This window comes from Oncorhynchus tshawytscha, linkage group LG13 (assembly GCF_018296145.1).
Source record: "Oncorhynchus tshawytscha isolate Ot180627B linkage group LG13, Otsh_v2.0, whole genome shotgun sequence".
NCBI classification, from domain to species: Eukaryota; Metazoa; Chordata; class Actinopteri; order Salmoniformes; family Salmonidae; genus Oncorhynchus; species Oncorhynchus tshawytscha.
Genome location: NC_056441.1, coordinates 5066549 through 5092426, shown reverse-complemented (window position 1 = coordinate 5092426; position 25878 = coordinate 5066549). Strand labels below are relative to the sequence as shown.

At 44.6% G+C, this 25878-nt stretch overlaps 1 protein-coding gene across 1 annotated transcript in view; it reads left to right on the top strand.

Annotated features, from left to right (window-relative positions):
* Positions 1 to 25878, top strand: part of LOC112241744 (FH1/FH2 domain-containing protein 3) — a 185859-nt gene that overhangs the window by 10177 nt on the left and 149804 nt on the right. Inside the window, 1 exon segment of the mRNA XM_042295070.1 lies at positions 18895 to 19004. Within this exon segment, the coding sequence (XP_042151004.1) occupies positions 18895 to 19004 (110 nt within the window).

Below are 25878 nucleotides of genomic sequence, written 5' to 3'. Positions count from 1 at the left end.
GTAGAAGCATTTGAAAGGTTTCCATTCTGGACTACACTTTTACATTATGACTCGGTTCAATTAACTAAGCAGGCAAAGTCACTAAACAGACACAAGCTACAGTATACATATTATAGTGACCAATAGGACAGCTGTGAAGTAGCTACAGTATACATATTGTAATGACCAATAGGACAGCTGTGAAGTAGCTACAGCAGACCTTTTGTATTGACCAATAGGACAGCTGTGAAGTAGCTACAGCAGACCTTTTGTAGTGACCAATAGGACAGCTGTGATGTAGCTACAGTAGACATATTGTAATGACCAATAGGACAGCTGTGAAGTAGCCACAGTAGATTTGCATATTATAGTGACCAATAGGACAACTGTGAAGTAGTTACAGTAGATTTGCATATTATAGTGACCAATAGGACAGCTGTGAAGTAGTTACAGTAGTTTTGCATATTATAGTGACCAATAGGACAGCTGTGAAGTAGCTACAGTAGATTTGCATATTATAGTGACCAATAGGACAGCTGTGATGTAGCTACAGTAGATTTGCATATTATAGTGACCAATAGGACAGCTGTGAAGTAGCTACAGTAGATTTGCATATTATAGTGACCAATAGGACAACTGTGAAGTAGTTACAGTAGATTTGCATATTATAGTGACCAATAGGACAGCTGTGAAGTAGTTACAGTAGATTTGCATAGTATAGTGACCAATAGGACAGCTGTGAAGTAGCTACAGTAGCCTATACTACGTCTCTGGCTCTAACTAACAGTAAACTCTAGTCCTACCATATTAGTGGCTCTCAGCATCAGATCTATAATCAGCTGCAACATGACCTTTTCAATGCACCACCCAGGGACTCTGGACTCATATATTTCATGAGTGAACAGACTATAAGGCGTACATGGATAGTCTTCACATTGTGGTTCTTCAAGTCTCTTCTCACAATTAACTCAACTTGCCACTAACTCATACTGTGCTCATCGATTCATGAGGGACCAGACGGTAAGTGTAGATAGTTCTTCCCATCTCACAATGAACCAAAACTGCCTATTAACAACTAGACATGAAAGGAGTCAAGTTGTCCTCCCCAACACCACCGAGAATAAACATATTAACAACTAGACATGAAAGGAGTCAAGCTGTCCTCCCCAACACCACCGAGAATAAACATATTAACAACTAGACATGAAAGGAGTCAAGCTGTCCTCCCCAACACCACCGAGAATAAACATATTAACAACTAGACATGAAAGGAGTCAAGCTGTCCTCCCCAACACCACCGAGAATAAACAGTTGTCTTTTTTTCATGAACAAAACCTTCTCCATTAAAACAGCATTAGTGTTACAGAACACACCCTCTTCCTCTGTGGTTCCCATAGACATGGAAAAATGTTGACCAAAAACACACACACATTAACGCACATGCATACGCACGCACACATAGACTAACGCACACAACCTAAATGCTATGTTACTTAATGTGTTGTTAACATTATCGACCCGGTGTGGTGATGTTGTTGTTTTAACGTGGAAGTAATTACGCCCTCCCTCCCTCCCTCCCTCCCTCCCTCCCTCCCTCCCTCCCTCCCTCCCTCCCTCCCTCCCTCCCTCCCTCCCTCCCTCCCTCCCTCTCCCTCTCTCTCTCTCTCTCTCTCTCTCCCTCTCTCTACCTCCCTCTTTCTGCCTCCCTCTCTCTACCTCCCTCTCTCCCTGCCTCTCTCTCTCTCCCTCCCTCTCTCTCTCTTTTCACTGGAAGGAGAAATAGATTAAACAAGTGTTATGTATACCAGACTTAGTATTTGTTAGGCAGTACGGGTTTCCTTTCTTCACACTGACTGGGGCTGGGGATTCTCATGATGAGGAGAGGTTGAGGTCTTGTTTCGGTTCCTGCTTAATCTGTAATTACCTGGTTTGTCGAAGAGAGTATGATGTCTTGTGTTTAGGGCCAGGAGTTTCTCTGTAGCCTGTCAATGTTTAGGGCCAGGAGTTTCTCTGTAGCTTGTCGATGTTTAGGGCCAGGAGTTTCTCTGTAGCCTGTTGATGTTTAGGGCCAGGAGTTTCTCTGTAGCCTGTTGATGTTTAGGGCCAGGAGTTTCTCTGAAGCCTGTTGATGTTTAGGGCCAGGAGTTTCTCTGAAGCCTGTTTAGGGCCAGGAGTTTCTCTGTAGCCTGTTTAGGGCCAGGAGTTTCTCTGTAGCCTGTTGATGTTTAGGGCCAGGAGTTTCTCTGTAGCTTGTTGATGTTTAGGGCCAGGAGTTTCTCTGTAGCCTGTTGATGTTTAGGGCCAGGAGTTTCTCTGTAGCCTGTTTAGGGCCAGGAGTTTCTCTGTAGCCTGTTGATGTTTAGGGCCAGGAGTTTCTCTGTAGCCTGTTTAGGGCCAGGAGTTTCTCTGTAGCCTGTTGTTGTTTAGGGCCAGGAGTTTCTCTGTAGCTTGTTGATGTTTAGGGCCAGGAGTTTCTCTGTAGCCTGTTGTTGTTTAGGCCAGGAGTTTCTCTGTAGCTTGTTTAGGGCCAGGAGTTTCTCTGTAGCCTGTTGATGTTTAAGGCCAGGAGTTTCTCTGTAGCTTGTTTAGGGCCAGGAGTTTCTCTGTAGCCTGTTTAGGGCCAGGAGTTTCTCTGTAGCCTGTTTAGGGCCAGGAGTTTCTCTGTAGCCTGTTTAGGGCCAGGAGTTTCTCTGTAGCCTGTTTAGGGCCAGGAGTTTCTCTGTAGCTTGTTTAGGGCCAGGAGTTTCTCTGAAGCCTGTTGATGTTTAGGGCCAGGAGTTTCTCTGAAGCCTGTTTAGGGCCAGGAGTTTCTCTGTAGCTTGTTTAGGGCCAGGAGTTTCTCTGAAGCCTGTTGATGTTTAGGGCCAGGAGTTTCTCTGTAGCCTGTTGTTGTTTAGGGCCAGGAGTTTCTCTGTAACCTGTTTAGGGCCAGGAGTTTCTCTGTAGCCTGTTTAGGGCCAGGAGTTTCTCTGTAACCTGTTTAGGGCCAGGAGTTTCTCTGTAGCCTGTTTAGGGCAGTCCATTAGCACTGGCTTAGGGACAGGAGTTTGATGTTCAGGGCTGATCAGTTGGATGTCAGCCCTACCAGGTAGTTTAGTGTTCAGGGCTGATCATATAAAACCAGGTAGTTTAGTGTTCAGGGCTGATCATATAAAACCAGGTAGTTTAGTGTTCAGGGCTGATCATATAAAACCAGGTAGTTTGAGGGCTGATCATATCAAACCAGGTAGTTTCAGGGCTGATCAATTGGATGTTAGCCCTACCAGGTAGTTTGATGTTCAAGGCTGATCATATAAAACCAGGTAGTTTGAGGGCTGATCATATAAAACCAGGTAGTTTGATGTTCAGGCTGATCAGTTGAATGTCATTCCTACCAGGTAGTTTGATGTTCAGGGCTGATCATATAAAACCAGGTAGTTTGAGGGCTGATCATATAAACCAGGTAGTTTGATGTTCAGGCTGATCAGTTGAATGTCATTCCTACCAGGTAGTTTGATGTTCAGGGCTGATCATATAAAACCAGGTAGTTTGATGTTCAGGGCTGATTATATAAACCAGGTAGTTTGATGTTCAGGGCTGATCATATAAACCAGGTAGTTTGATGTTCAGGGCTGATCATATAAACCAGGTAGTTTGATGTTCAGGGCTGATCATATAAAACCAGGTAGTTTGATGTTCAGGGCTGATCATATAAAACCAGGTAGTTTGAGGGCTGATCATATAAAACCAGGTAGTTTGAGGGCTGATCATATAAAACCAGGTAGTTTGAGGGCTGATCATATAAAACCAGGTAGTTTGAGGGCTGATCATATAAAACCAGGTAGTTTGATGTTCAGGGCTGATCATATAAAACCAGGTAGTTTGATGTTCAGGGCTGATCATATAAAACCAGGTAGTTTGATGTTCAGGGCTGATCATATAAAACCAGGTAGTTTGAGGGCTGATTATATAAAACCAGGTAGTTTGATGTTCAGGGCTGATCATATAAAACCAGGTAGTTTGAGGGCTGATCATATAAAACCAGGTAGTTTGATGTTCAGGGCTGATCATATAAAACCAGTTAGTTTGATGTTCAGGCTGATCAGTTGAATGTCATTCCTACCAGGTAGTTTGATGATCAGGGCTGATCATGTAAAACCAGGTAGTTTGAGGGCTGATCATATAAAACCAGGTAGTTTGATGTTCAGGGCTGATTATATAAACCAGGTAGTTTGATGTTCAGGGCTGATCATATAAACCAGGTAGTTTGATGTACAGGGCTGATCATATAAAACCAGGTAGTTTGATGTTCAGGGCTGATTATATAAACCAGGTAGTTTGATGTTCAGGCTGTCATTCCTACCAGGTAGTTTGATGTTCAGGGCTGATCATATAAAACCAGGTAGTTTGATGTTCAGGGCTGTTTATATAGACCAGGTAGTTTGATGTTCAGGGCTGATCATATAAAACCAGGTATGTTCAGGGCTGATCATATAAAACCAGGTAGTTTGAGGGCTGATCATATAAAACCAGGTAGTTTGAGGGCTGATTATATAAAACCAGGTAGTTTGATGTTCAGGGCTGATCATTTAAAACCAGGTAGTTTGAGGACTGATCATATCAAACCAGGTAGTTTCAGGGCTGATCAGTTGGATTTCAGCCCTACCAGGTAGTTTGATGTTCAGGGCTGATCATATAAAACCAGGTAGTTTGAGGCCTGATCATATAAAACCAGGTAGTTTGATGTTCAGGGCTGGTCATATCAATCCAGGTAGTTTGATGTTCAGGGCTGATCATATCAAACCAGGTAGTTTGATGTTCAGGGCTGATCATATAAAACCAGGTAGTTTGATGTTCAGGCTGATCAGTTGAATGTCATTCCTACCAGGTAGTTTGAGGGCTGATCATATAAAACCAGGTAGTTTGGATGAAGAGTAACTTTCTCTGAGACCTGTACACTCCTCAAGCTAATGGCTAATCTTTAGCTCTGCGGTCTAACAATGGTCTTGTGGCATCATGCAGCACACCCGAGTTTCGAACCCAATGGTTCAGTGCAGATATTGCAGGCTGTAGTTTCTGTAGGATATTGAGATTCATGCAATTGATGCATCGCTGTCCAATCCTTCTTCATGTCATTCTATCTTTCCCCTACAGATCGCTGGTTTGTCCGGATAGATGTGTTATTAGTCCTGTTTCTCCCTATGAAATAGAGAGAGAGAGAGAGAGAGGGAGGGAGAGAGAGGGAGAGAGAGGGAGAGAGAGAGAGAGAGAGAGAGAGACAGTATTTATAAGGCTAGTATTTCTGTGGAGAGTGAAAGGGGAATGGTGACATGCAGAGTGGGATTCATCCCAAATGGTTCCCTATGGGTCCTGGTCAAAAATAGTACACTACTACCCTATACTCATTGTCTTACCTCAAAAAGTGGTCTCATGTGGAGATTAGTCCATCTCGTCCCATGCCATCTGTTGGTTAGATCCAGCTTCAATCCCACATGATAATAGCCACCATCTATCGTCAATGTTGGAATAAGCTGCTCTCTATGCCCTTTTTACATCTGAAATTGAAGTCTCAGACAGCAATTTATTATTTAACTAATAAACTAGTGTCATAGTGAGTTACGGTGATAATCCACAACAGAATGGTGACTGGTTGGTTGGTAGTTAAATCCTGTCCATTGGGATATGTGAAACCCACCCATGTGGGTTCTGGTTGATTCTATTTCTTCAAGAGATACCACAGTGTTGGGGTTTTAAGGTTAGGGTTAGTGGTTTTAATGCACCATACTTCCAACCCGTATGTCTGACCAGACTGTCACTGGGAGGGCCAGTAGAGTTTATGGGGTTAGTGGTTTAATATCCCTCATTTCAAAAACACCAAACGTCTGTCCTTTCCGGTATAGCTAGCTAGTGAACAGAACACTTGGGGCCAGTTGAGTTTTCGCTGTTCCCTCTGTACTGATCTGTACATGGGCACTCTGTAGCTACGGCTAGCACCCTCTCTGTAGCTACGGCTAGCAGGCTGGGGCACACCCTCTCTGTAGCTACAGCTAGCAGGCTGGGTCACACTCTCTCTGTAGCTACGGCTAGCAGGCTGGGTCACACTCTCTCTGCAGCTATGGCTAGCAGGCTGGGTCACACCCTCTCTTTAGCTACGGCTAGCAGGCTGGGTCACAGCCTCTCTGTAGCTACGTCTAGCAGGCTGGGTCACAGCCTCTCTGTAGCTACGGCTAGCAGGCTGGGTCACAGCCTCTCTATAACTACGGCTAGCAGGCTGGGTCACAGCCTCTCTGTAGCTACGGCTAGCAGGCTGGGTCACAGCTTCTGTAGCTATGGCTAGCAGGCAGGGTCACACCCTCTCTGTAGCTACGGCTAGCAGGCTGGGTCACAGCCTCTCTATAACTACGGCTAGCAGGCTGGGTCCCAGCCTCTCTATAACTACGGCTAGCAGGCTGGGTCCCAGCCTCTCTATAACTACGGCTAGCAGGCTGGGTCCCAGCCTCTCTGTAACTACGGCTAGCAGGCTGGGTCCCAGCCTCTCTGTAGCTACGGCTAGCAGGCTGGGTCACAGCCTCTCTATAACTACGGCTAGCAGGCTGGGTCACAGCCTCTCTGTAGCTACGGCTAGCAGGCTGGGTCACAGCCTCTCTGTAGCTACGGCTAGCAGGCAGGGTCATAGCCTCTCTGTAGCTACGGCTAGCAGGCTGGGTCACAGCCTCTCTGTAGCTACGGCTAGCAGGCTGGGTCACAGCCTCTCTGTAGCTACGGCTAGCAGGCTGGGTCACAGCCTCTCTGTAGCTACGGCTAGCAGGCTGGGTCACAGCCTCTCTTTAGCTACGGCTAGCAGGCTGGGTCACAGCCTCTCTGTAGCTACGGCTAGCAGGCAGGGTCATAGCCTCTCTGTAGCTACGGCTAGCAGGCTGGGTCACAGCCTCTCTGTAGCTACGGCTAGCAGGCTGGGTCACAGCCTCTCTGTAGCTACGGCTAGCAGGCTGGGCAGGCTGGATCACAGCCTCTCTGTACCTACGGCTAGCAGGCTGGGTCCCAGCCTCTCTATAACTACGGCTAGCAGGCTGGGTCCCAGCCTCTCTATAACTACGGCTAGCAGGCTGGGTCCCAGCCTCTCTATAACTACGGCTAGCAGGCTGGGTCCCAGCCTCTCTATAACTACGGCTAGCAGGCTGGGTCCCAGCTCTCTCTATAGCAGGCTGGGTCACAGCCTCTACGGCTATAGCCTCTCTACGGCTAGCAGGCTGGGTCCCAGCCTCTCTGTAGCTACGGCTAGCAGGCTGGGCTGGGTCCCAGGCTGGGTCCAGCCTCTCTGTAGCTACGGCTAGCAGGCTGGGTCACAGCCTCTCCTACGGCTCTGTAGCCTCTCTGTAGCTACGGCTAGCAGGCTGGGTCACAGCCTCTCTGTAGCTACGGCTAGCAGGCAGGGTCACAGCCCTCTGTCTACGGTAGTCTACGGCTAGCAGGCTGGGTCACAGCCTCTCTATAACTACGGCTAGCAGGCTGGGTCACAGTCCCAGCCTCTAGCAGGCTATCCCAACTACGGCTAGCAGGCTGGGTCCCAGCCTCTCTATAACTAGCAGGCTGGGGCTAGCAGGCTGGGTCCCAGCCTCTCTATAACTACGGCTAGCAGGCTGGGTCCCAGCCTCTCTATAACTACGGCTAGCAGGCTGGGTCCCAGCCTCTCTATAACTACGGCTAGCAGGCTGGGTCCCAGCCTCTCTATAACTACGGCTAGCAGGCTGGGTCCCAGCCTCTCTGTAACTACGGCTAGCAGGCTGGGTCCCAGCCTCTCTGTAGCTACGGCTAGCAGGCTGGGTCACAGCCTCTCTGTAACTACGGCTAGCAGGCTGGGTCACAGCCTCTCTGTAGCTACGGCTAGCAGGCTGGGTCACAGCCTCTGGGTCTGTAACTACGGCTAGCAGGCTGGGTCCCAGCCTCTAGCAGGCTGTAGCTACGGCTAGCAGGCTGGGTCCCAGCCTCTCTGTAGCTACGGCTAGCAGGCTGGGTCACAGCCTCTCTGTAACTACGGCTAGCAGGCTGGGTCACAGCCTCTCCTCTCTGTAGCTACGGCTAGCAGGCTGGGTCATAGCCTCTCTATAACTACGGCTAGCAGGCAGGGCCCCAGCCTCTCTGTAGCTACGGCTAGCAGGCTGGGTCACAGCCTCTCTGTAGCTACGGCTAGCAGGCAGGGTCACAGCCTCTCTGTAGCTACGGCTAGCAGGCTGGGTCACAGCAGGGTTAAATATAGATATGCTATGTATAGTCTGTGAGCTTTTCCATTCGTCCGTCTGTCTGTCTCTGTGTGAGGGAGAGTGACCCTGCTGCCCGGTGGGTCTTGTGATCTGAGTGTTCATTGTGGACAATGTCATCAGGCAGCTGGACTGGAGAGCATGGTAGAGCAGCAGAGGAAAGTGGACATCGAGGACACGTTAGGTCAGGTAGTGAAGGGGAACTAATATGTGAAAGCCATTCCGCTGTCCTGACCTGGTTGGCTATATATCCAGTAGTAAAAACCAATTTGGTCTTTGATTCAAAACAATACACATTTGGTTTACCCTTCGAGGTAGTCTAAAACAACTACCTTCACTTTCACATATTCCACTACTTCTCACTACAGCAGGGAACCATGAATTAAACTGTTCAGTTTTATAGTTCTTCAGTATTCAGCCAGTCAATATTCCACTACTTCTCACTACAGCAGGGAACCATGACGCACCTGTTGTGACCTCTGGCCTTTTACTGGTGCTGTCTCTGTATGGTGCTGTCTCTACGGTGCTGTCTCTGTATGGCGCTGTCTCTACGGTGCTGTCTCTGTATGGTGCTGTCTCTACTGTGCTGTCTCTACTGTGCTGTCTCTACGGTGCTGTCTCTGTATGGTGCTGTCTCTGTATGGTGCTGTCACATCATGGTGCTGTCTCTGTATGGTACTGTCACATCATGGTGCTGTCACATTATGGTGCTGTCTCTGTATTGTGCTGTCACATCATGATGCTGTCACATCATGGTGCTGTCTCTGAATGGTACTGTCTCTACGGTGCTGTCTCTACGGTGCTGTCTCTGTATGGTGCTGTCACATCATGGTGCTGTCACATCATGGTGCTGTCACATCATGGTGCTGTCTCTGAATGGTACTGTCTCTACGGTGCTGTCTCTACGGTGCTGTCTCTGTATGGTGCTGTCTCTGTATGGTGCTGTCACATCATGGTGCTGTCACATCATGGTGCTGTCTCATCATGGTGCTGTCACATCATGGTGCTGTCCCTGTATGGTGCTGTCACATCATGGTGCTGCTGTGACATCATGGTGCTGTCTCTATATGGTGCTGTCACATCATGGTGCTGTCCCTATATGGTGCTGTCCCTATATGGTGCTGTCACATCATGCTGCTGTCTCTATATGGTGCTGTCACATCATGGTGCTGTCCCTGTATGGTGCTGTCACATCATGGTGCTGTCTCTATATGGTGCTGTCACATCATGGTGCTGTCCCTATATGGTGCTGTCTATATATGGTGCTGTCTCTATATGGTGCTGTCACATCATGGTGCTGTCTCTATATGGTGCTGTCACATCATGGTGCTGTCACATCATTGTGCTGTCACATCATGGTGCTGTCTCTATTTGGTGCTGTCTCTATATGGTGCTGTCTCTATATGGTGCTGTCACTATATGGTGCTGTCACATCATGGTGCTGTCTCTATATGGTGCTGTCTCTATATGTTGCTGTCTCTATATGGTGCTGTTCCTATATGGTGCTGTCTCAAGATGGTGCTGATCCTAAATGGTGCTGTCTCTATATGGTGCTGATCCTATATGGTGCTGTCTCTATATGGTGCTGATCATATATGGTGCTGTCTCTATATGGTGCTGATCCTATATGGTGCTGTACTTTAGACCAGAGCCCTATGGAACCCTACCTGCCTCTAACCACTAGGCTACCTGCTCTAACCACTAGGCTACCTGCTTCTAACCACTAGGCTACCTGCTCTAACCACTAGGCTACCTGCCTCTAACCACTAGACTACCTGCTCTAACCACTAGGCTACCTGCTCTAACCACTAGACTACCTGCTCTAACCACTAGGCTACCTGCCTCTAACCACTAGTCTACCTGCCTCTAACCACTAGGCTACCTGCCTCTAACCACTAGGCTACCTGCCTCTAACCACTAGACTACCTGCCTCTAACCACTAGGCTACCTGCCTCTAACCACTAGGCTACCTGCCTCTAACCACTAGGCTACCTGCCTCTAACCACTACACTACCTGCCTCTAACCACTAGGCTACCTGCCTCTAACCACTACACTTACTGCTCTAACCACTAGACTACCTGCCTCTAACCACTACACTACCTGCCTCTAACCCCTAGACTACCTGTCTCTAACCACTACACTACCTGCCTCTAACCACTAGGCTACCTGCCTCTAACCACTAGGCTACCTGCCTCTAACCACTACACTTACTGCTCTAACCACTAGACTACCTGCCTCTAACCACTACACTACCTGCCTCTAACCCCTAGACTACCTGCCTCTAACCACTAGACTACCTGCTCTAACCACTAGACTACCTGCCTCTAACCACTAGACTACCTGCCTCTAACCACTAGACTACCTGCCTCTACCCACTAGACTACCTGCCTCTACCCACTAGCCTACCTGTCTCTAACCACTAGACTACCTGCCTCTAACCACTAGACTACCTGTCTCTAACCACTAGACTACCTGCCTCTAACCACTAGACTACCTGTCTCTAACCACTAGACTACCTGCCTCTAACCACTAGACTACGTGCCTCTAGCCACTAGGCTACCTGCCTCTAACCACTAGACTACCTGCCTCTAACCACTAGGCTACCTGCTCTAACCACTAGACTACCTGCCTCTAACCACTAGACTACCTGCCTCTAACCACTACACTTACTGCTCTAACCACTAGGCTACCTGCCTCTAACCACTAGACTACCTGCCTCTAACCACTACACTTACTGCTCTAACCACTAGGCTACCTGCCTCTAACCACTAGGCTACCTGCCTCTAACCACTAGACTACCTGCCTCTAACCACTAGACTACCTGCCTCTAACCACTAGGCTACTGCCTGCCTCTAACCACTAGACTACCTGCCTCTAACCACTAGACTACCTGCCTCTAACCACTAGACTACCTGCCTCTAACCACTAGACTACCTGCCTCTAACCACTAGACTACCTGCCTCTAACCACTAGACTACCTGCCTCTAACCACTAGGCTACCTGCTCTAACCACTAGACTACCTGCCTCTAACCACTAGACTACCTGCCTCTAACCACTAGACTACCTGCTCTAACCACTAGGCTACCTGCCTCTAACCACTAGGCTACCTGCCTCTAACCACTAGACTACCTGCCTCTAACCACTAGGCTACCTGCCTCTAACCACTAGACTACCTGCCTCTAACCACTAGACTACCTGCCTCTAACCACTAGACTACCTGCCTCTAACCACTAGACTACCTGCTCTAACCACTAGACTACCTGTCTCTAACCACTAGGCTACCTGCCTCTAACCACTAGACTACCTGCCTCTAACCACTAGACTACCTGCCTCTAACCACTAGGCTACCTGCCTCTGACCACGAGGCTACCTGCTCTAACCACTTGGCTACCTGCCTCTAACCACTAGGCTACCTGCTCTAACCACTAGGACTACCTGCCTCTAACCACTAGACTACCTGCCTCTAACCACTAGGCTACCTGCCTCTAACCACTAGACTACCTGCCTCTAACCACTAGACTACCTGCCTCTAACCACTAGACTACCTGCTCTACCCACTAGACTACCTGCCTCTAACCACTAGACTACCTGCCTCTAACCACTAGACTACCTGCCGCCCCTGAGCAAGTAATCATACAGTTTTGTAGTAGTAATGTGTTTAGTCACCTGGTAGTCATGTGTTAGCTGAGTGTTGTTGTACCCGTACAGATTTGCCATGCAGAGATGCACATGCTTACATGTGTTTTAGATATCCCAGCATTGGATATCAAAGAATGAGGGAGGACGTAAACACACAGTACACACACACTTTAACATTAACAGGTTCCTTGTCCCTCCCACTGCTGGCTCTAAATGCCCTTCTTAAAAAAACTATACAAATTGAGGCCAAATGTGAACAAGACTGAATGGTGATCTCTCCTCTCTAACCTCTCTGTCTACTCTGTCTCTCTAACCTCTGTCTACCTCTCTCTCTAACCACTAGACTCTCTGCCTCTAACCACTAGACTCTCTCTGTCTCTAACCTCTCTCTACCTGCCTCTAACCACTAGACTACTCTCTCTCTAACCTCTGTCTCTCTCTCTCCTGCCTCTAACCACTAGACTCTCTCTCTAACCTCTGTCTCTCTCTACTCTCTCTCTCTCTAACCACTCTACCTGCCTCTAACCTCTAGTCTCTACCTCTCTCTAACCACTCTCTACCTCTCTCTCTAACCACTCTACCTCTCTCTAACCACTAGACTACCTGCCTCTAACCACTAGACTACCTGCTCTCTCTCCTCTAGTCTCCTGCTCTCTCTCCTCTAGACTCTCTGTTTCTCTAACCACTCTACTCTGTCTCTCTGAGCTCTAATCATACAGTTTTGTAGTGTAAGTCTCTCTCTCTGTTAGATATTCTCTCTGTCTTCTCTCTCTCTCTCTCTCTCTGTCTCTCTGTCTCTCTGTCTCTCTTTCATCTCAGAGATCTCTCTCTCTCTGTGTCTCTAGATATCTCTGTCTTCTATCTCTGTCTCTCTCTAAACTCTGTCTCTCTCTCTCTCTCTGTAACAGGTTCTCTCTGTCTCTCCCACTCTCTCTCTCTGCCCTCTCTCTAAAAAAACTATCTCTCTCTCTGTCTCTCAAATGTGAACAAGACTGAATCTCTCTCTCTCTCTCTGTCTCTCTCTCTCTCTGTCTCTCTGTCTCTCTCTCTCTCTCTCTGTCTCTCTCTCTCTCTCTCTCTCTCTCTCTCTCTCTCTCTCTCTCTCTCTCTCTCTCTCTCTCTCTGTCTCTCTCTCTCTCTCTCTCTCTCTCTCTGCTCTCTCTCTCTCTCTCTCTCTCTCTCTCTCTCTCTCTCTCTGTCTCTCTCTCTCTCTCTCTCTCTCTCACTCTCTCTCTCTCTCTCTTTCTATCTCTCTCTCTCTGACTCTCTCTCTCTCTCTCTCTCTCTCTGTCTCTCTCTCTCTGTCTCTCTCTCTCTGTCTCTCTCTCTCTGTCTCTCTCTCTCTCTCTCAATTCAATTCAATTCAAGGGCTTTATTGGCATGGGAAACATGTGTTAACATTGCCAAAGCAAGTGAGGTAGACAACATACAAAGTGAATATATAAAGTGAAAAACAACATAAATTAACAGTAAACATTACACATACAGAAGTTTCAAAATCTTTGTGGATCTGTGTAATCTGAGGGAAATATGTCTCTCTAATATGGTCATACATTGGGCAGGAGGTTAGGAAGTGCAGCTCAGTTTCCACCTCATTTTGTGGGCTGAGCACATAGCCTGTCTTCTCTTGAGAGCCATGTCTGCCTCAGCGGCCTTTCTCAATAGCAAGGCTATGCTCACTGAGTCTGTACATAGTCAAGGCTTTCCTTAATTTTGGGTCAGTCACAGTGGTCAGGTATTCTGCCGCTGTGTACTCTCTGTGTAGGGCCAAATAGCATTCTAGTTTGCTCTGTTTTTTGTTAATTCTTTCCAATGTGTTAAGTAGTTATCTTTTTGTTTTCTCATGATTTGGTTGTCTAATTGTGCTGCTGTCCTGGGGCTCTGTAGTGTGTGTTTGTGTTTGTGAACAGAGCCCCAGGACCAGCTTCTTAGGGGACTCTTCTCCAGGTTCATCTCTCTGTAGGTGATGGCTTTGTTATGGAAGGTTTGTGAATCTCTTCCTTTAGGTGGTTGTAGAATTTAACAGCTCTTTTCTGGATTTTGATAATTAGTGGGTATCTCTCTAATTCTGCTCTGCATGCATTATTTGGTGTTCTACGTTGTACACGGAGGATATTTTTGCAGAATTCTGCGTGCAGAGTCTCAATTTGGTGTTTGTCCCATTTTGTGAAGTCTTGGTTGGTGAGCGGACCCCAGACCTCACAACCATAAAGGGCAATGGGCTCTATGACTGATTCAAGTATTTTTAGCCAGATCCTCTGGTATGTTGAAATTTATGTTTCTTTTGATGGCATAGAATGCCCTTCTTGCCTTGTCTCTCAGATCGTTCACAGCTTTGTGGAAGTTACCTGTGGCGCTGATGTTTAGGCCAAGGTATGTATAGTTTTTGTGTGCTCTAGGGCAACAGTGTCTAGATGGAATTTGTATTTGTGGTCCTGGTGACTGGACCTTTTTTGGAACACCATTATTCTCTCTCTCTCTCTCCCTCTCTCTCTGTCCCTCTCTCTCTCCCTCTCTCTCTCTGTCTCTGTCTCTCTGTCTGTATCTTGATCTCAATAAAAATTAAATTCAAGGGGTTTTATTAACCTGGGAAACATGTGTTTACATTGCCAAAGCAAGTGAAATAGATGTTAAACAAAAGTTAAATAAACAATACAAATTAACAGTAAACATACACTCACAGAAGTTACAAAATAATAAATACATTTCAAATGTCATATTATGTCTATATACAGTGTTGTAACGATGTGCAAATAGTTAAAGTACAAAAGGGGAAATAAAGCATAAATATAGGTTGTATTTACAATGGTGTTTGTTCTTCACCTGGTTGCAGTTTTCTCGTGGCAACAGGTCACAAATCTTGCTGCTGTGATGGCACACTGTGGAATTTCACCCAGTAGATATGGGAGTTTATCAAAATCGGGTTTGTTTTCGAATTCTTTGTGGATCTGTGTAATCTGAGGTTAATATGTGTCTCTAATATGGTCATACATTTGGCAGGAGGTTAGGAAGTGCATCTCAGTTTCCACCTAATTTTGTGGCCTTGTGCACATAGCCTGTCTTCTCCTGAGAGCCATGTCTGCCTATGGCGGCCTTTCTCAATAGCAAGGCTATGCTCACTGAGTCTGTACATAGTCCAAGATTTCCTTAATTTTGGGTCAGTCACAGTGGTCAGGTATTCTGCCACTGTGTACTCTCTGTGTAGGGCCAAATAGCATTCTAGTTTGTGCTGTTTTTTGTAAATTCTTTCCAATGTGTTAAGTAATTATCTTTTTGTTTTCTCATGATTTGGTTGGGTCTAATTGTGTTGCTGTCCTGGGGCTCTATGGGGTCTGTTTGTGTTTGTGAACAGAGCCCCAGGACCAGCTTGCTTAGGGGACTCCTCTCCAGGTTCATCTCTCTGTAGGTGATGGCTTTGTTACGGAAGGTTTGGGAATCCCTTCCTTTTAGGTGGTAGTAGAATTTAACATTGCTTTTCTGAATTTTGATCATGAGTGGGTATCGGCTATTTCTGCTCTGCGTGCATTACTTGGTGTTTTACTTACCTCTCTCTCTCTCTCTCTCTCTCTCTCTCTCTCACTCCCTGGGTTGGGTTTCATGTTCTGTAGTCTTTATAGCTTCATAATGCAGCTGGGTAATTCCCTTAACAGAGCTGTAGGATTAGTCTCAAATGGCACCATATTCCCTATATAGTGCACTACTTTAGAGCAGAACCCTATGGGCTTTAGTCAAAAAGTACTGCACTATATAGGTAATAGGATGCCATTTGGGACACGAGCTTAATGTTGAAAACAGCACCCAGCCTCAAACGGATCCCTTTGTTCTCCAGGCTCTACACGACCAGCGCTCATGTTCGTTACCCACCCTGTAAAACGAGACTTTATTTTTAAAGTATTCTTTTTTTTATTGTTTAAAAAAAAAAAAAAAAGGGTGTGAAGCAAATGTGGGGAAAAAAAGCGAGGGATTAAACAAACTAGAGGGGAGAGACAGATGTCATTCCTGTAGGGGGGTCTTGTAGCCTGGGTGTGTTTACCCAGAATACACCACTCTCTACCTCTGTCAACGCTGTGTAAGCCATGCCACATTTAAAGAGCAACTGAAAATAGCAACTTTTCCTTTTGAAAACAGCATATGTGGCATCAATTTGAGTTAGAAACATTGATTCTAGTGTCAAAATGTACTACAAAGTGTACATAGATACGCCAGTCTCATCCAAAACTGAGATTTGCTATATAATTAGGAAAAAATGATCTGTCACGGAATGGAGGGTACAGTAACTGTTTTCCTTGGGTTTATTTCAATCCTGCCCACATGCTCACAGTTGGCAGCATCCACATAATCATCAATTCGGAGAGCAGCTACACATGACCCGATTGTGAAACCCATGTCAATTTGGCTTGACATTGGATATCCCTATGGGGCTAGTTGGGGACCATAACTAAATTACACAATGTCCATTGGGACAATATTTTGAAATGTAAATAGCTCCAAATTTAAACGACTTCAAAAACTCAAACCAACTGTAAATTGTAGAAATTCATATACAAATATTAAAAGCTTAACGAGACAACTAAAAGGTGTGCAACATTGAAAATATTGTCCCGTTTACATTGTGTAAGTTATTGACAGTCCTTAACTTGCCCAACAGTTAGGCTATCCAAAGTTAAACTAATTTTGCCACCAGTGAGTTGGTTTCGCTTGCTAGCTAGTTGAGTCTACTTCCAGACACAATACCTACTTCAAGTTATCTACAAGGGTGAGTGACTGTAACTGTGTTTTGGCAGAGAGTGAAAGTACAAATGCTTCCCACTTTCAAACACAAGAGACATCAAAGCACACGTCCCAGAAACAAATCTCGTTCTCAGTCACATTTCCTATAGAGGAGAATTGAAAACTGAGGCTAAATCAGAAAGGTCAGACACCACGTTAACCAATTGGCATATTTTTGTGATTTAACCTTTATGTGACAAGGATCGAAAACTTTGAAGAATGTATTTGGTGAAGGCACAGGTTTCACTATTACTTTCCTGCTACTCCAATCCATCCCTCTCTAATACAACCCTCTCCAATCCAACCCTCTCCAATCCAACCCTCTCTAATCCATCCAACCCTCTCCAATGCAACCCTCTCCAATCCAACCCTCTCCAATCCATCCATCCCTCTCCAATCCATCCCTCTCCAATCCAACCCTCTCTATTCCATCCATCCCTCTCCAATCCAACCCTCTCCAATCAGCCACCAATTGTGCAAGTTCTCCCACTTAAAAAGATGAGAGAGGCCTGTAATTTTCATCATAGGTACACTTCCACTATGACAGACAAAATGAGAAAAAAAATTCAAGAAAATCACATTGTAGGATTTTTAATTTATTTATTTGCAAATTATGGTGGAAAATAAGTATTTGGTCACCTACAAACAAGCAAGATTTCTGGCTCTCACAAACCTGTAACTTCTTCTTTAAGAACATGTTTTTTTTTAAACGGCACGCAGGGTTCAATGGTTTTAGCGGAGCTGGGGTCTCCTTGCCCCCCCCGGCAGGCAAATCGGAACACTCTGCACCTTATTGTGACGTTTATTGATAAATTGGGATAGTTAATGTTGAATGATAATGTGATGTAGCCTTCAGTACCTGAGCCACATTTACATCCACAGTTTTTATGTCAGTAAAGTCATACCAGATATATATATATATATATATATATATATAAAAAATATAAAAAAATTTAAAAAAAAACATCACGACAGCTTTTGATGGAAACAGGAAATTTCGGTACATTTTCATAAATGCCGACTCATCATTTTCGTTTGTTCGACATTGTGGGATCTTTTTTGTGTGTCTGTAAAATGAACAATGCGAGATTGTGGTGGTGGAAATTCCTTTATGTTCAAATATTGATATAATAAATATTATACCCTCCTATCGAAGTAAACTTTCTGTCACGTGATGATATGTTGTGTGTGGTCTTCACACTATGACTCAGGAAACCTGTTTATTAGGCTACAGATGAAATAAGTTATGATGAACTTCACAGGATGGTGAAAAGTGTACTGTTGATGCTCCTTTCCAATAAATATCGATTGGATGGTTTTGATGATATGAAAAGGTAGACTTTCAGACCTCATTCAGTTCTATTCATTGAGAGAGAAGTTCCATTCGACTCATGTTGTAACCAGAGGTAGAGATTATTATTATTATATGACTACCTGGCATGATGACTCCTTGCTGTCCCCAGTCCACCTGGCTCAGTTTCAGCTGGTCATTTATGAACATTTGAACATCTTGGCCATGTTCTGTTATAATCTCCACCCGGCACAGCCAGAAGAGGACTGGCCACCCCCATAGCCTGGTTCCTCAGGTTTCTTCCTAGCCTGGTTCCTCCCTAGGTTTCTTCCTAGGTTCTGGCCTTTCTGGGGAGTTTTTCCTAGCCACCGTGCTTCTACACCTGCATTGCTTGCTGTTTGGGGTTTTAGGCTGGGTTTCTGTACAGCACTTTGAGATATCAGCTGATGTAAAGAAGGGCTTTATAAATACATTTGATTGAGTTGATTGATTGAGGCGTATCTGCCAGCTGTTGTACCGAGATCAGACACATTAACGCAACAGTATTTGTGACAAAACTATCTGTAGAATTTAAAATGTGATGGAAACACATTGAACGTTAGTTTTTTATTCAGTACATAAAAAGGAGGATTTATTTGTGTGCTACGTCATCACGTACTGATTCCTATCCGTACCATTGGTGGAAACACCACTGGTGGGAAAATGATCATATTTTATAATAGTAGCATGAAAATCTGTCGCCAATTGGATGGAAACCTACTGTTACTGCTACTGTCTGTATCTCCTCTCCTCTCTCTCTAGCTACTGTCTGCTGTACTACTCTTTCTCTCTGTTGTGAAAATGTAATAATAACATTGTCCTTCATTCTCTCTCTTTCTGTCTCTTTCTCTCTCTTTCTGTCTCTCTCTCTCTCTCTCTCTCTCTCTCTCTGTCTCTCTCTGTCTCTCTCTCTGTCTCTCTCTGTCTCTCTCTGTAGCTTGATGACTGTGCGTTGCAGCTGTCCCATAATGGAACCTACTTGGACCTGGAGTCTTCTCTGTCTGAACAGAGGGACGAGCTGGAGGGATTCCAGGAGGACATAGCAGGGTAACACTACCTGTCTGTCTGTCTGCCTGTCTGCCTGTCTGTCTGTCTGTCTGTCTGTCTGTCAGAGGGAGGGAGATGAGGACACAGCAGGGTAACACTACCTGTCTGTCTGTCTGTCTGTCTGTGTCTGTCGGAGGGAGGGAGATGAGGACACAGCAGGGTAACACTACCTGTCTGTCTGTCTGTCGGAGGGAGGGAGGGAGATGAGGACACAGCAGGGTAACACTACCTGTCTGTCTGTCTGTCGGAGGGAGGGAGGGAGATGAGGACACAGCAGGGTAACACTACCTTACAGTGTCTGCATCTATCCCTTGTCTTCCTTTCTCTCTTTCCTGTCGAAATGTCTTTAGTTGAGTAGCAAGGATCATGATGTACACTGCACCTGTCTGAGTGGATTGATCCATTCTGGAGACGTGGGGATGGTACAGTCCATCAGTCTGATTTGTGCCTGTCTGAGTGGACTGATCCATTCTGGAGACGTGGGGATGGTACAGTCCATCAGTCTAATTTGTGCCTGTCTGAGTGGACTGATCCATTCTGGAGACGTGGGGATGGTACAGTCCATCAGTCTAAATAATTTGCTCCTAAAATTGTCTATGGTTATATTATCTTCATATTGGTGTTGAGAGTGGAGGCAGCAGCGGAGATAGGAGGAAACAGGAAACAGGAAACAGCCTTAATTGTCTAAGAAAAGTGAGGAGAGATGAAACCCGAACCTAATTATGTCTACAATCAATATCCGAACTGTTCAATGTTCCTGGCTTCATAAATCATCCATATATCTACAGAAATAAGACAGATCCTGCTTCTGTTGCCTGTTTTGAGTGTTTGCTACTGATCACCAAGCCTCAAGCCTCAAGCAACCACAACTTGTCGGTTAAACAATTTCACAAATTTGTCTGTTTTTAAACTTAGCTATGCTGTAAATATAATTCACACTCTTTGGCCTGAATGCCAAGTGTCACGTCTGGAGGAAACCTGCCACCATCCCTACGGTTGTGAGGATGTTTTTCAGCAGCAGGAACTGGGAGACGAGTCAGTTTTGGGAAGAGATAAACGGAGCAAAGTACAGAGAGATCCTTGATGAAAACCTGCTCCAGAGCACTCAGTACCTCAGACTGGGCCGAAGGTTTTACCTTCCAACAGGACAACGACCCTAAGCACACAGCCAAGACAACGCAGGAGTGGCTTCGGGACAAGTCTCTGAATGTCCTTGAGTTGCCCAACCAGAGCCCGGACTTGAACCCAATCGAACATCTCTGGCGAGACCTGAAAATAACGACGCTCCCCATCCAACCTGACAGAGCTTGAGAGGATCTGCAAAAGAAGAACGGTAGAAACTCCCCAAATACAGGTGTGCCGAGCTTGTAGCGTCATACCCAAGAAGACTTGAGGCTGTAAACACTGCCAAAAGTGCTTCAAAAAAGAACTGAGTAAAGGGTCAAAATATTTTTTATTTGTTATATATTAGTAAAAAATTCAGAACCTCATTTTTGCTCATTATGGGGTGTTATGTAAATATGGTTGTTACATAACAAAATATGGAGAAACTCAAGCGGATCTGAACACCTTCCGAAGGGGCTTTTTGTATCAATCAATCATTTATTCATTCATGTCATATGAAATGCAATCAAAAAAAGATATGTTTTTAAAATAAAATAACAAATATACCATTGAATAATTAGACAATACAGAAAAGAAAAGAAAAACAATACATTCACCTAAAATATATATTTAATACTAACCAATCCTATGACATTAGATCCCCTGCATACTAACCAATCCTATGACATTAGATCCCCTGCATACTAACCAATCCTATGACATTAGATCCCCTGCATACTAACCAATCCTATGACATTAGATCCCCTGCATACTAACCAATCCTATGACACTGGATCCCCTGCATACTAACCAATCCTATGACATTAGATCCCCTGCATACTAACCAATCCTATGACATTAGATCCCCTGCATACTAACCAATCCTATGACATTAGATCCCCTGCATACTAACCAATCCTATGACACTGGATCCCCTGCATACTAACCAATCCTATGACATTAGATCCCCTGCATACTAACCAATCCTATGACACTGGATCCCCTGCATACTAACCAATCCTATGACATTAGATCCCCTGCATACTAACCAATCCTATGACATTAGATCCCCTGCATACTAACCAATCCTATGACATTAGATCCCCTGCATACTAACCAATCCTATGACATTAGATCCCCTGCATACTAACCAATCCTATGACATTAGATCCCCTGCATACTAACCAATCCTATGACATTAGATCCCTTGCATACTAACCAATCCTATGACATTAGATCCCCTGCATACTAACCAATCCTATGACATTAGATCCCTGCATACTAACCAATCCTATGACATTAGATCCCCTGCATACTAACCAATCCTATGACATTAGATCCCCTGCATACTAACCAATCCTATGACATTAGATCCCTGCATACTAACCAATCCTATGACACTGGATCCCCTGCATACTAACCAATCCTATGACACTGGATCCCCTGCATACTAACCAATCCTATGACACTAGATCCCCTGCATACTAACCAATCCTATGACATTAGATCCCCTGCATACTAACCAATCCTATGACATTAGATCCCTGCATACTAACCAATCCTATGACATTGGATCCCCTGCATACTAACCAATCCTATGACATTAGATCCCCTGCATACTAACCAATCCTATGACATTGGATCCCCTGCATACTAACCAATCCTATGACATTAGATCCCCTGCATACTAACCAATCCTATGACATTAGATCCCCTGCATACTAACCAATCCTATGACATTAGATCCCCTGCATACTAACCAATCCTATGACATTAGATCCCCTGCATACTAACCAATCCTATGACATTAGATCCCCTGCATACTAACCAATCCTATGACATTAGATCCCCTGCATACTAACCAATCCTATGACATTAGATCCCCTGCATACTAACCAATCCTATGACATTAGATCCCCTGCATACTAACCAATCCTATGACATTAGATCCCCTGCATACTAACCAATCCTATGACATTAGATCCCCTGCATACTAACCAATCCTATGACATTAGATCCCCTGCATACTAACCAATCCTATGACATTAGATCCCCTGCATACTAACCAATCCTATGACATTAGATCCCCTGCATACTAACCAATCCTATGACATTAGATCCCCTGCATACTAACCAATCCTATGACATTAGATCCCCTGCATACTAACCAATCCTATGACATTAGATCCCCTGCATACTAACCAATCCTATGACATTAGATCCCTGCATACTAACCAATCCTATGACATTAGATCCCCTGCATACTAACCAATCCTATGACATTAGATCCCCTGCATACTAACCAATCCTATGACATTAGATCCCCTGCATACTAACCAATCCTATGACATTAGATCCCTGCATGACACTGGATCCCCTGCATACTAACCAATCCTATGACATTGGATCCCCTGCATACTAACCAATCCTATGACATTAGATCCCCTGCATACTAACCAATCCTATGACATTAGATCCCCTGCATACTAACCAATCCTATGACATTAGATCCCCTGCATACTAACCAATCCTATGACATTAGATCCCCTGCATACTAACCAATCCTATGACATTAGATCCCCTGCATACTAACCAATAACCCTATGACATTAGATCCCCTGCATACTAACCAATCCTATGACATTAGATCCCCTGCATACTAACCAATCCTATGACATTAGATCCCCTGCATACTAACCAATCCTATGACATTAGATCCCCTGCATACTAACCAATCCTATGACATTAGATCCCCTGCATACTAACCAATCCTATGACATTAGATCCCCTGCATACTAACCAACCAATCCCCCTATGACATTGACAGATCCCCTGCATACTAACCAATCCTATGACATTAGATCCCCTGCATACTAACCAATCCTATGACATTAGATCCCCTGCATACTAACCAATCCTATGACATTAGATCCCCTGCATACTAACCAATCCTATGACATTAGATCCCCTGCATACTAACCAATCCTATGACATTAGATCCCCTGCATACTAACCAATCCTATGACATTAGATCCCCTGCATACTAACCAATCCTATGACATTAGATCCCCTGCATACTAACCAATCCTATGACATTAGATCCCCTGCATACTAACCAATCCTATGACATTAGATCCCCTGCATACTAACCAATCCTATGACATTAGATCCCCTGCATACTAACCAATCCTATGACATTAGATCCCCTGCATACTAACCAATCCTATGACATTAGATCCCCTGCATACTAACCAATCCTATGACATTAGATCCCCTGCATACTAACCAATCCTATGACATTAGATCCCCTGCATACTAACCAATCCTATGACATTAGATCCCCTGCATACTAACCAATCCTATGACATTAGATCCCCTGCATACTAACCAATCCTATGACATTAGATCCCCTGCATACTAACCAATCCTATGACATTAGATCCCCTGCATACTAACCAATCCTATGACATTAGATCCCCTGCATACTAACCAATCCTATGACATTAGATCCCCTGCATACTAACCAATCCTATGACATTAGATCCCCTGCATACTAACCAATCCTATGACATTAGATCCCCTGCATACTAACCAATCCTATGACATTAGATCCCCTGCATACTAACCAATCCTATGACATTAGATCCCCTGCATACTAACCAATCCTATGACATTAGATCCCCTGCATACTAACCAATCCTATGACATTAGATGACATTAGATCCCCTGCATACTAACCAATCCTATGACATTAGATCCCCTGCATACTAACCAATCCTATGACATTAGATCCCCTGCATACTAACCATGACATTAATCCCCTGCCAATCCTATGACATTAGATCCCCTGCATACTAACCAATCCTATGACATTAGATCCCCTGCATACTAACCAATCCTATGACATTAGATCCCCTGCATACTAACCAATCCTATGACATTAGATAACCCCCTGCATTACTAACCAATCCTATGACATTAGATCCCCTGCATACTAACCAATCCTATGACATTAGATCCCCTGCATACTAACCAATCCTATGACATTAGATCCCCTGCATACTAACCAATCCTATGACATTAGATCCCCTGCATACTAACCAATCCTATGACATTAGATCCCCTGCATACTAACCAATCCTATGACATTAGATCCCCTGCATACTAACCAATCCTATGACATTAGATCCCCTGCATACTAACCAATCCTATGACATTAGATCCCCTGCATACTAACCAATCCTATGACATTAGATCCCTGCATACTAACCAATCCTATGACATTAGATCCCTGCATACTAACCAATCCTATGACATTAGATCCCTGCATACTAACCAATCCTATGACATTAGATCCCCTGCATACTAACCAATCCTATGACATTAGATCCCTGCATACTAACCAATCCTATGACATTAGATCCCCTGCATACTAACCAATCCTATGACATTAGATCCCCTGCATACTAACCAATCCTATGACATTAGATCCCCTGCATACTAACCAATCCTATGACATTAGATCCCCTGCATACTAACCAATCCTATGACATTAGATCCCCTGCATACTAACCAATCCTATGACATTAGATCCCCTGCATACTAACCAATCCTATGACATTAGATCCCCTGCATACTAACCAATCCTATGACACTAGATCCCCTGCATACTAACCAATCCTATGACATTAGATCCCCTGCATACTAACCAATCCTATGACATTAGATCCCCTGCATACTAACCAATCCTATGACATTAGATCCCCTGCATACTAACCACAATTCACAAATGAATGCAACTGTTTTTGTTGTAGTATTTATTGTAGTAAAGGCTTTAGAAAAACATGTTTTTACTCTCTGCTAATAATTTATTTAGTGTTGTTTACATTGTCCCAAAACGTATATTGAATTTATATATATATTGTACCTGTTTGGCTGTACTACTCTTTCTATCTGTTGTGAAAATGTAATAATAACACTGTCCTCCATTCTCACATAATAAACACACAGCGCTTGCTCCTTACCGCATTTATCTCATCCAGTATTTTCCACAACTAGTCACATTTATTCCACACATCTGACTTCCCCTTTACCTCCTGAGCAACCGGTAAACATTCCCCCAATTTCGAGTTTATTTGTCAGGTCCTCTGCATCCATTTTGCTGTCAGATGTTAAGGTGTTCAGAGTTTGTTATAACCAATTTAGTTTTTCAGTCTCTCGGGTTGCAGCTTTGATGCACCTGTACTGACCTCGCCTTCTGGATGAAAGCGGTATGAACTGGCAGTGACTCGGGTGGTTGCTGTTCTTCATTGGCCAGGGAGTGTACCCATCAGTGATGATCTTGTCGTTGTTGGTCATCAGGCCTACCAAATCAAATCAAATCAAATTTTATTTGTCACATACACATGGTTAGCAGATGTTAATGCGAGTGTAGCGAAATGCTTGTGCTTCTAGTTCCGACAATGCAGTAATAACCAACAAGTAATCTAACTAACAATTCCAAAACTACTGTCTTATACACAGTGTAAGGGGATAAAGAATATGTACATAAGGATATATGAATGAGTGATGGTACAGAGCAGCATAGGCAAGATACAGTAGATGGTATCGAGTACAGTATATACATATGAGATGAGTATGTAAACAAAGTGGCATAGTTAAAGTGGCTAGTGATACATGTATTACATAAGGATGCAGTCGATGATACAGAGTACAGTATATACGTATGCATATGAGATGAATAATGTAGGGTAAGTAACATTATATAGGG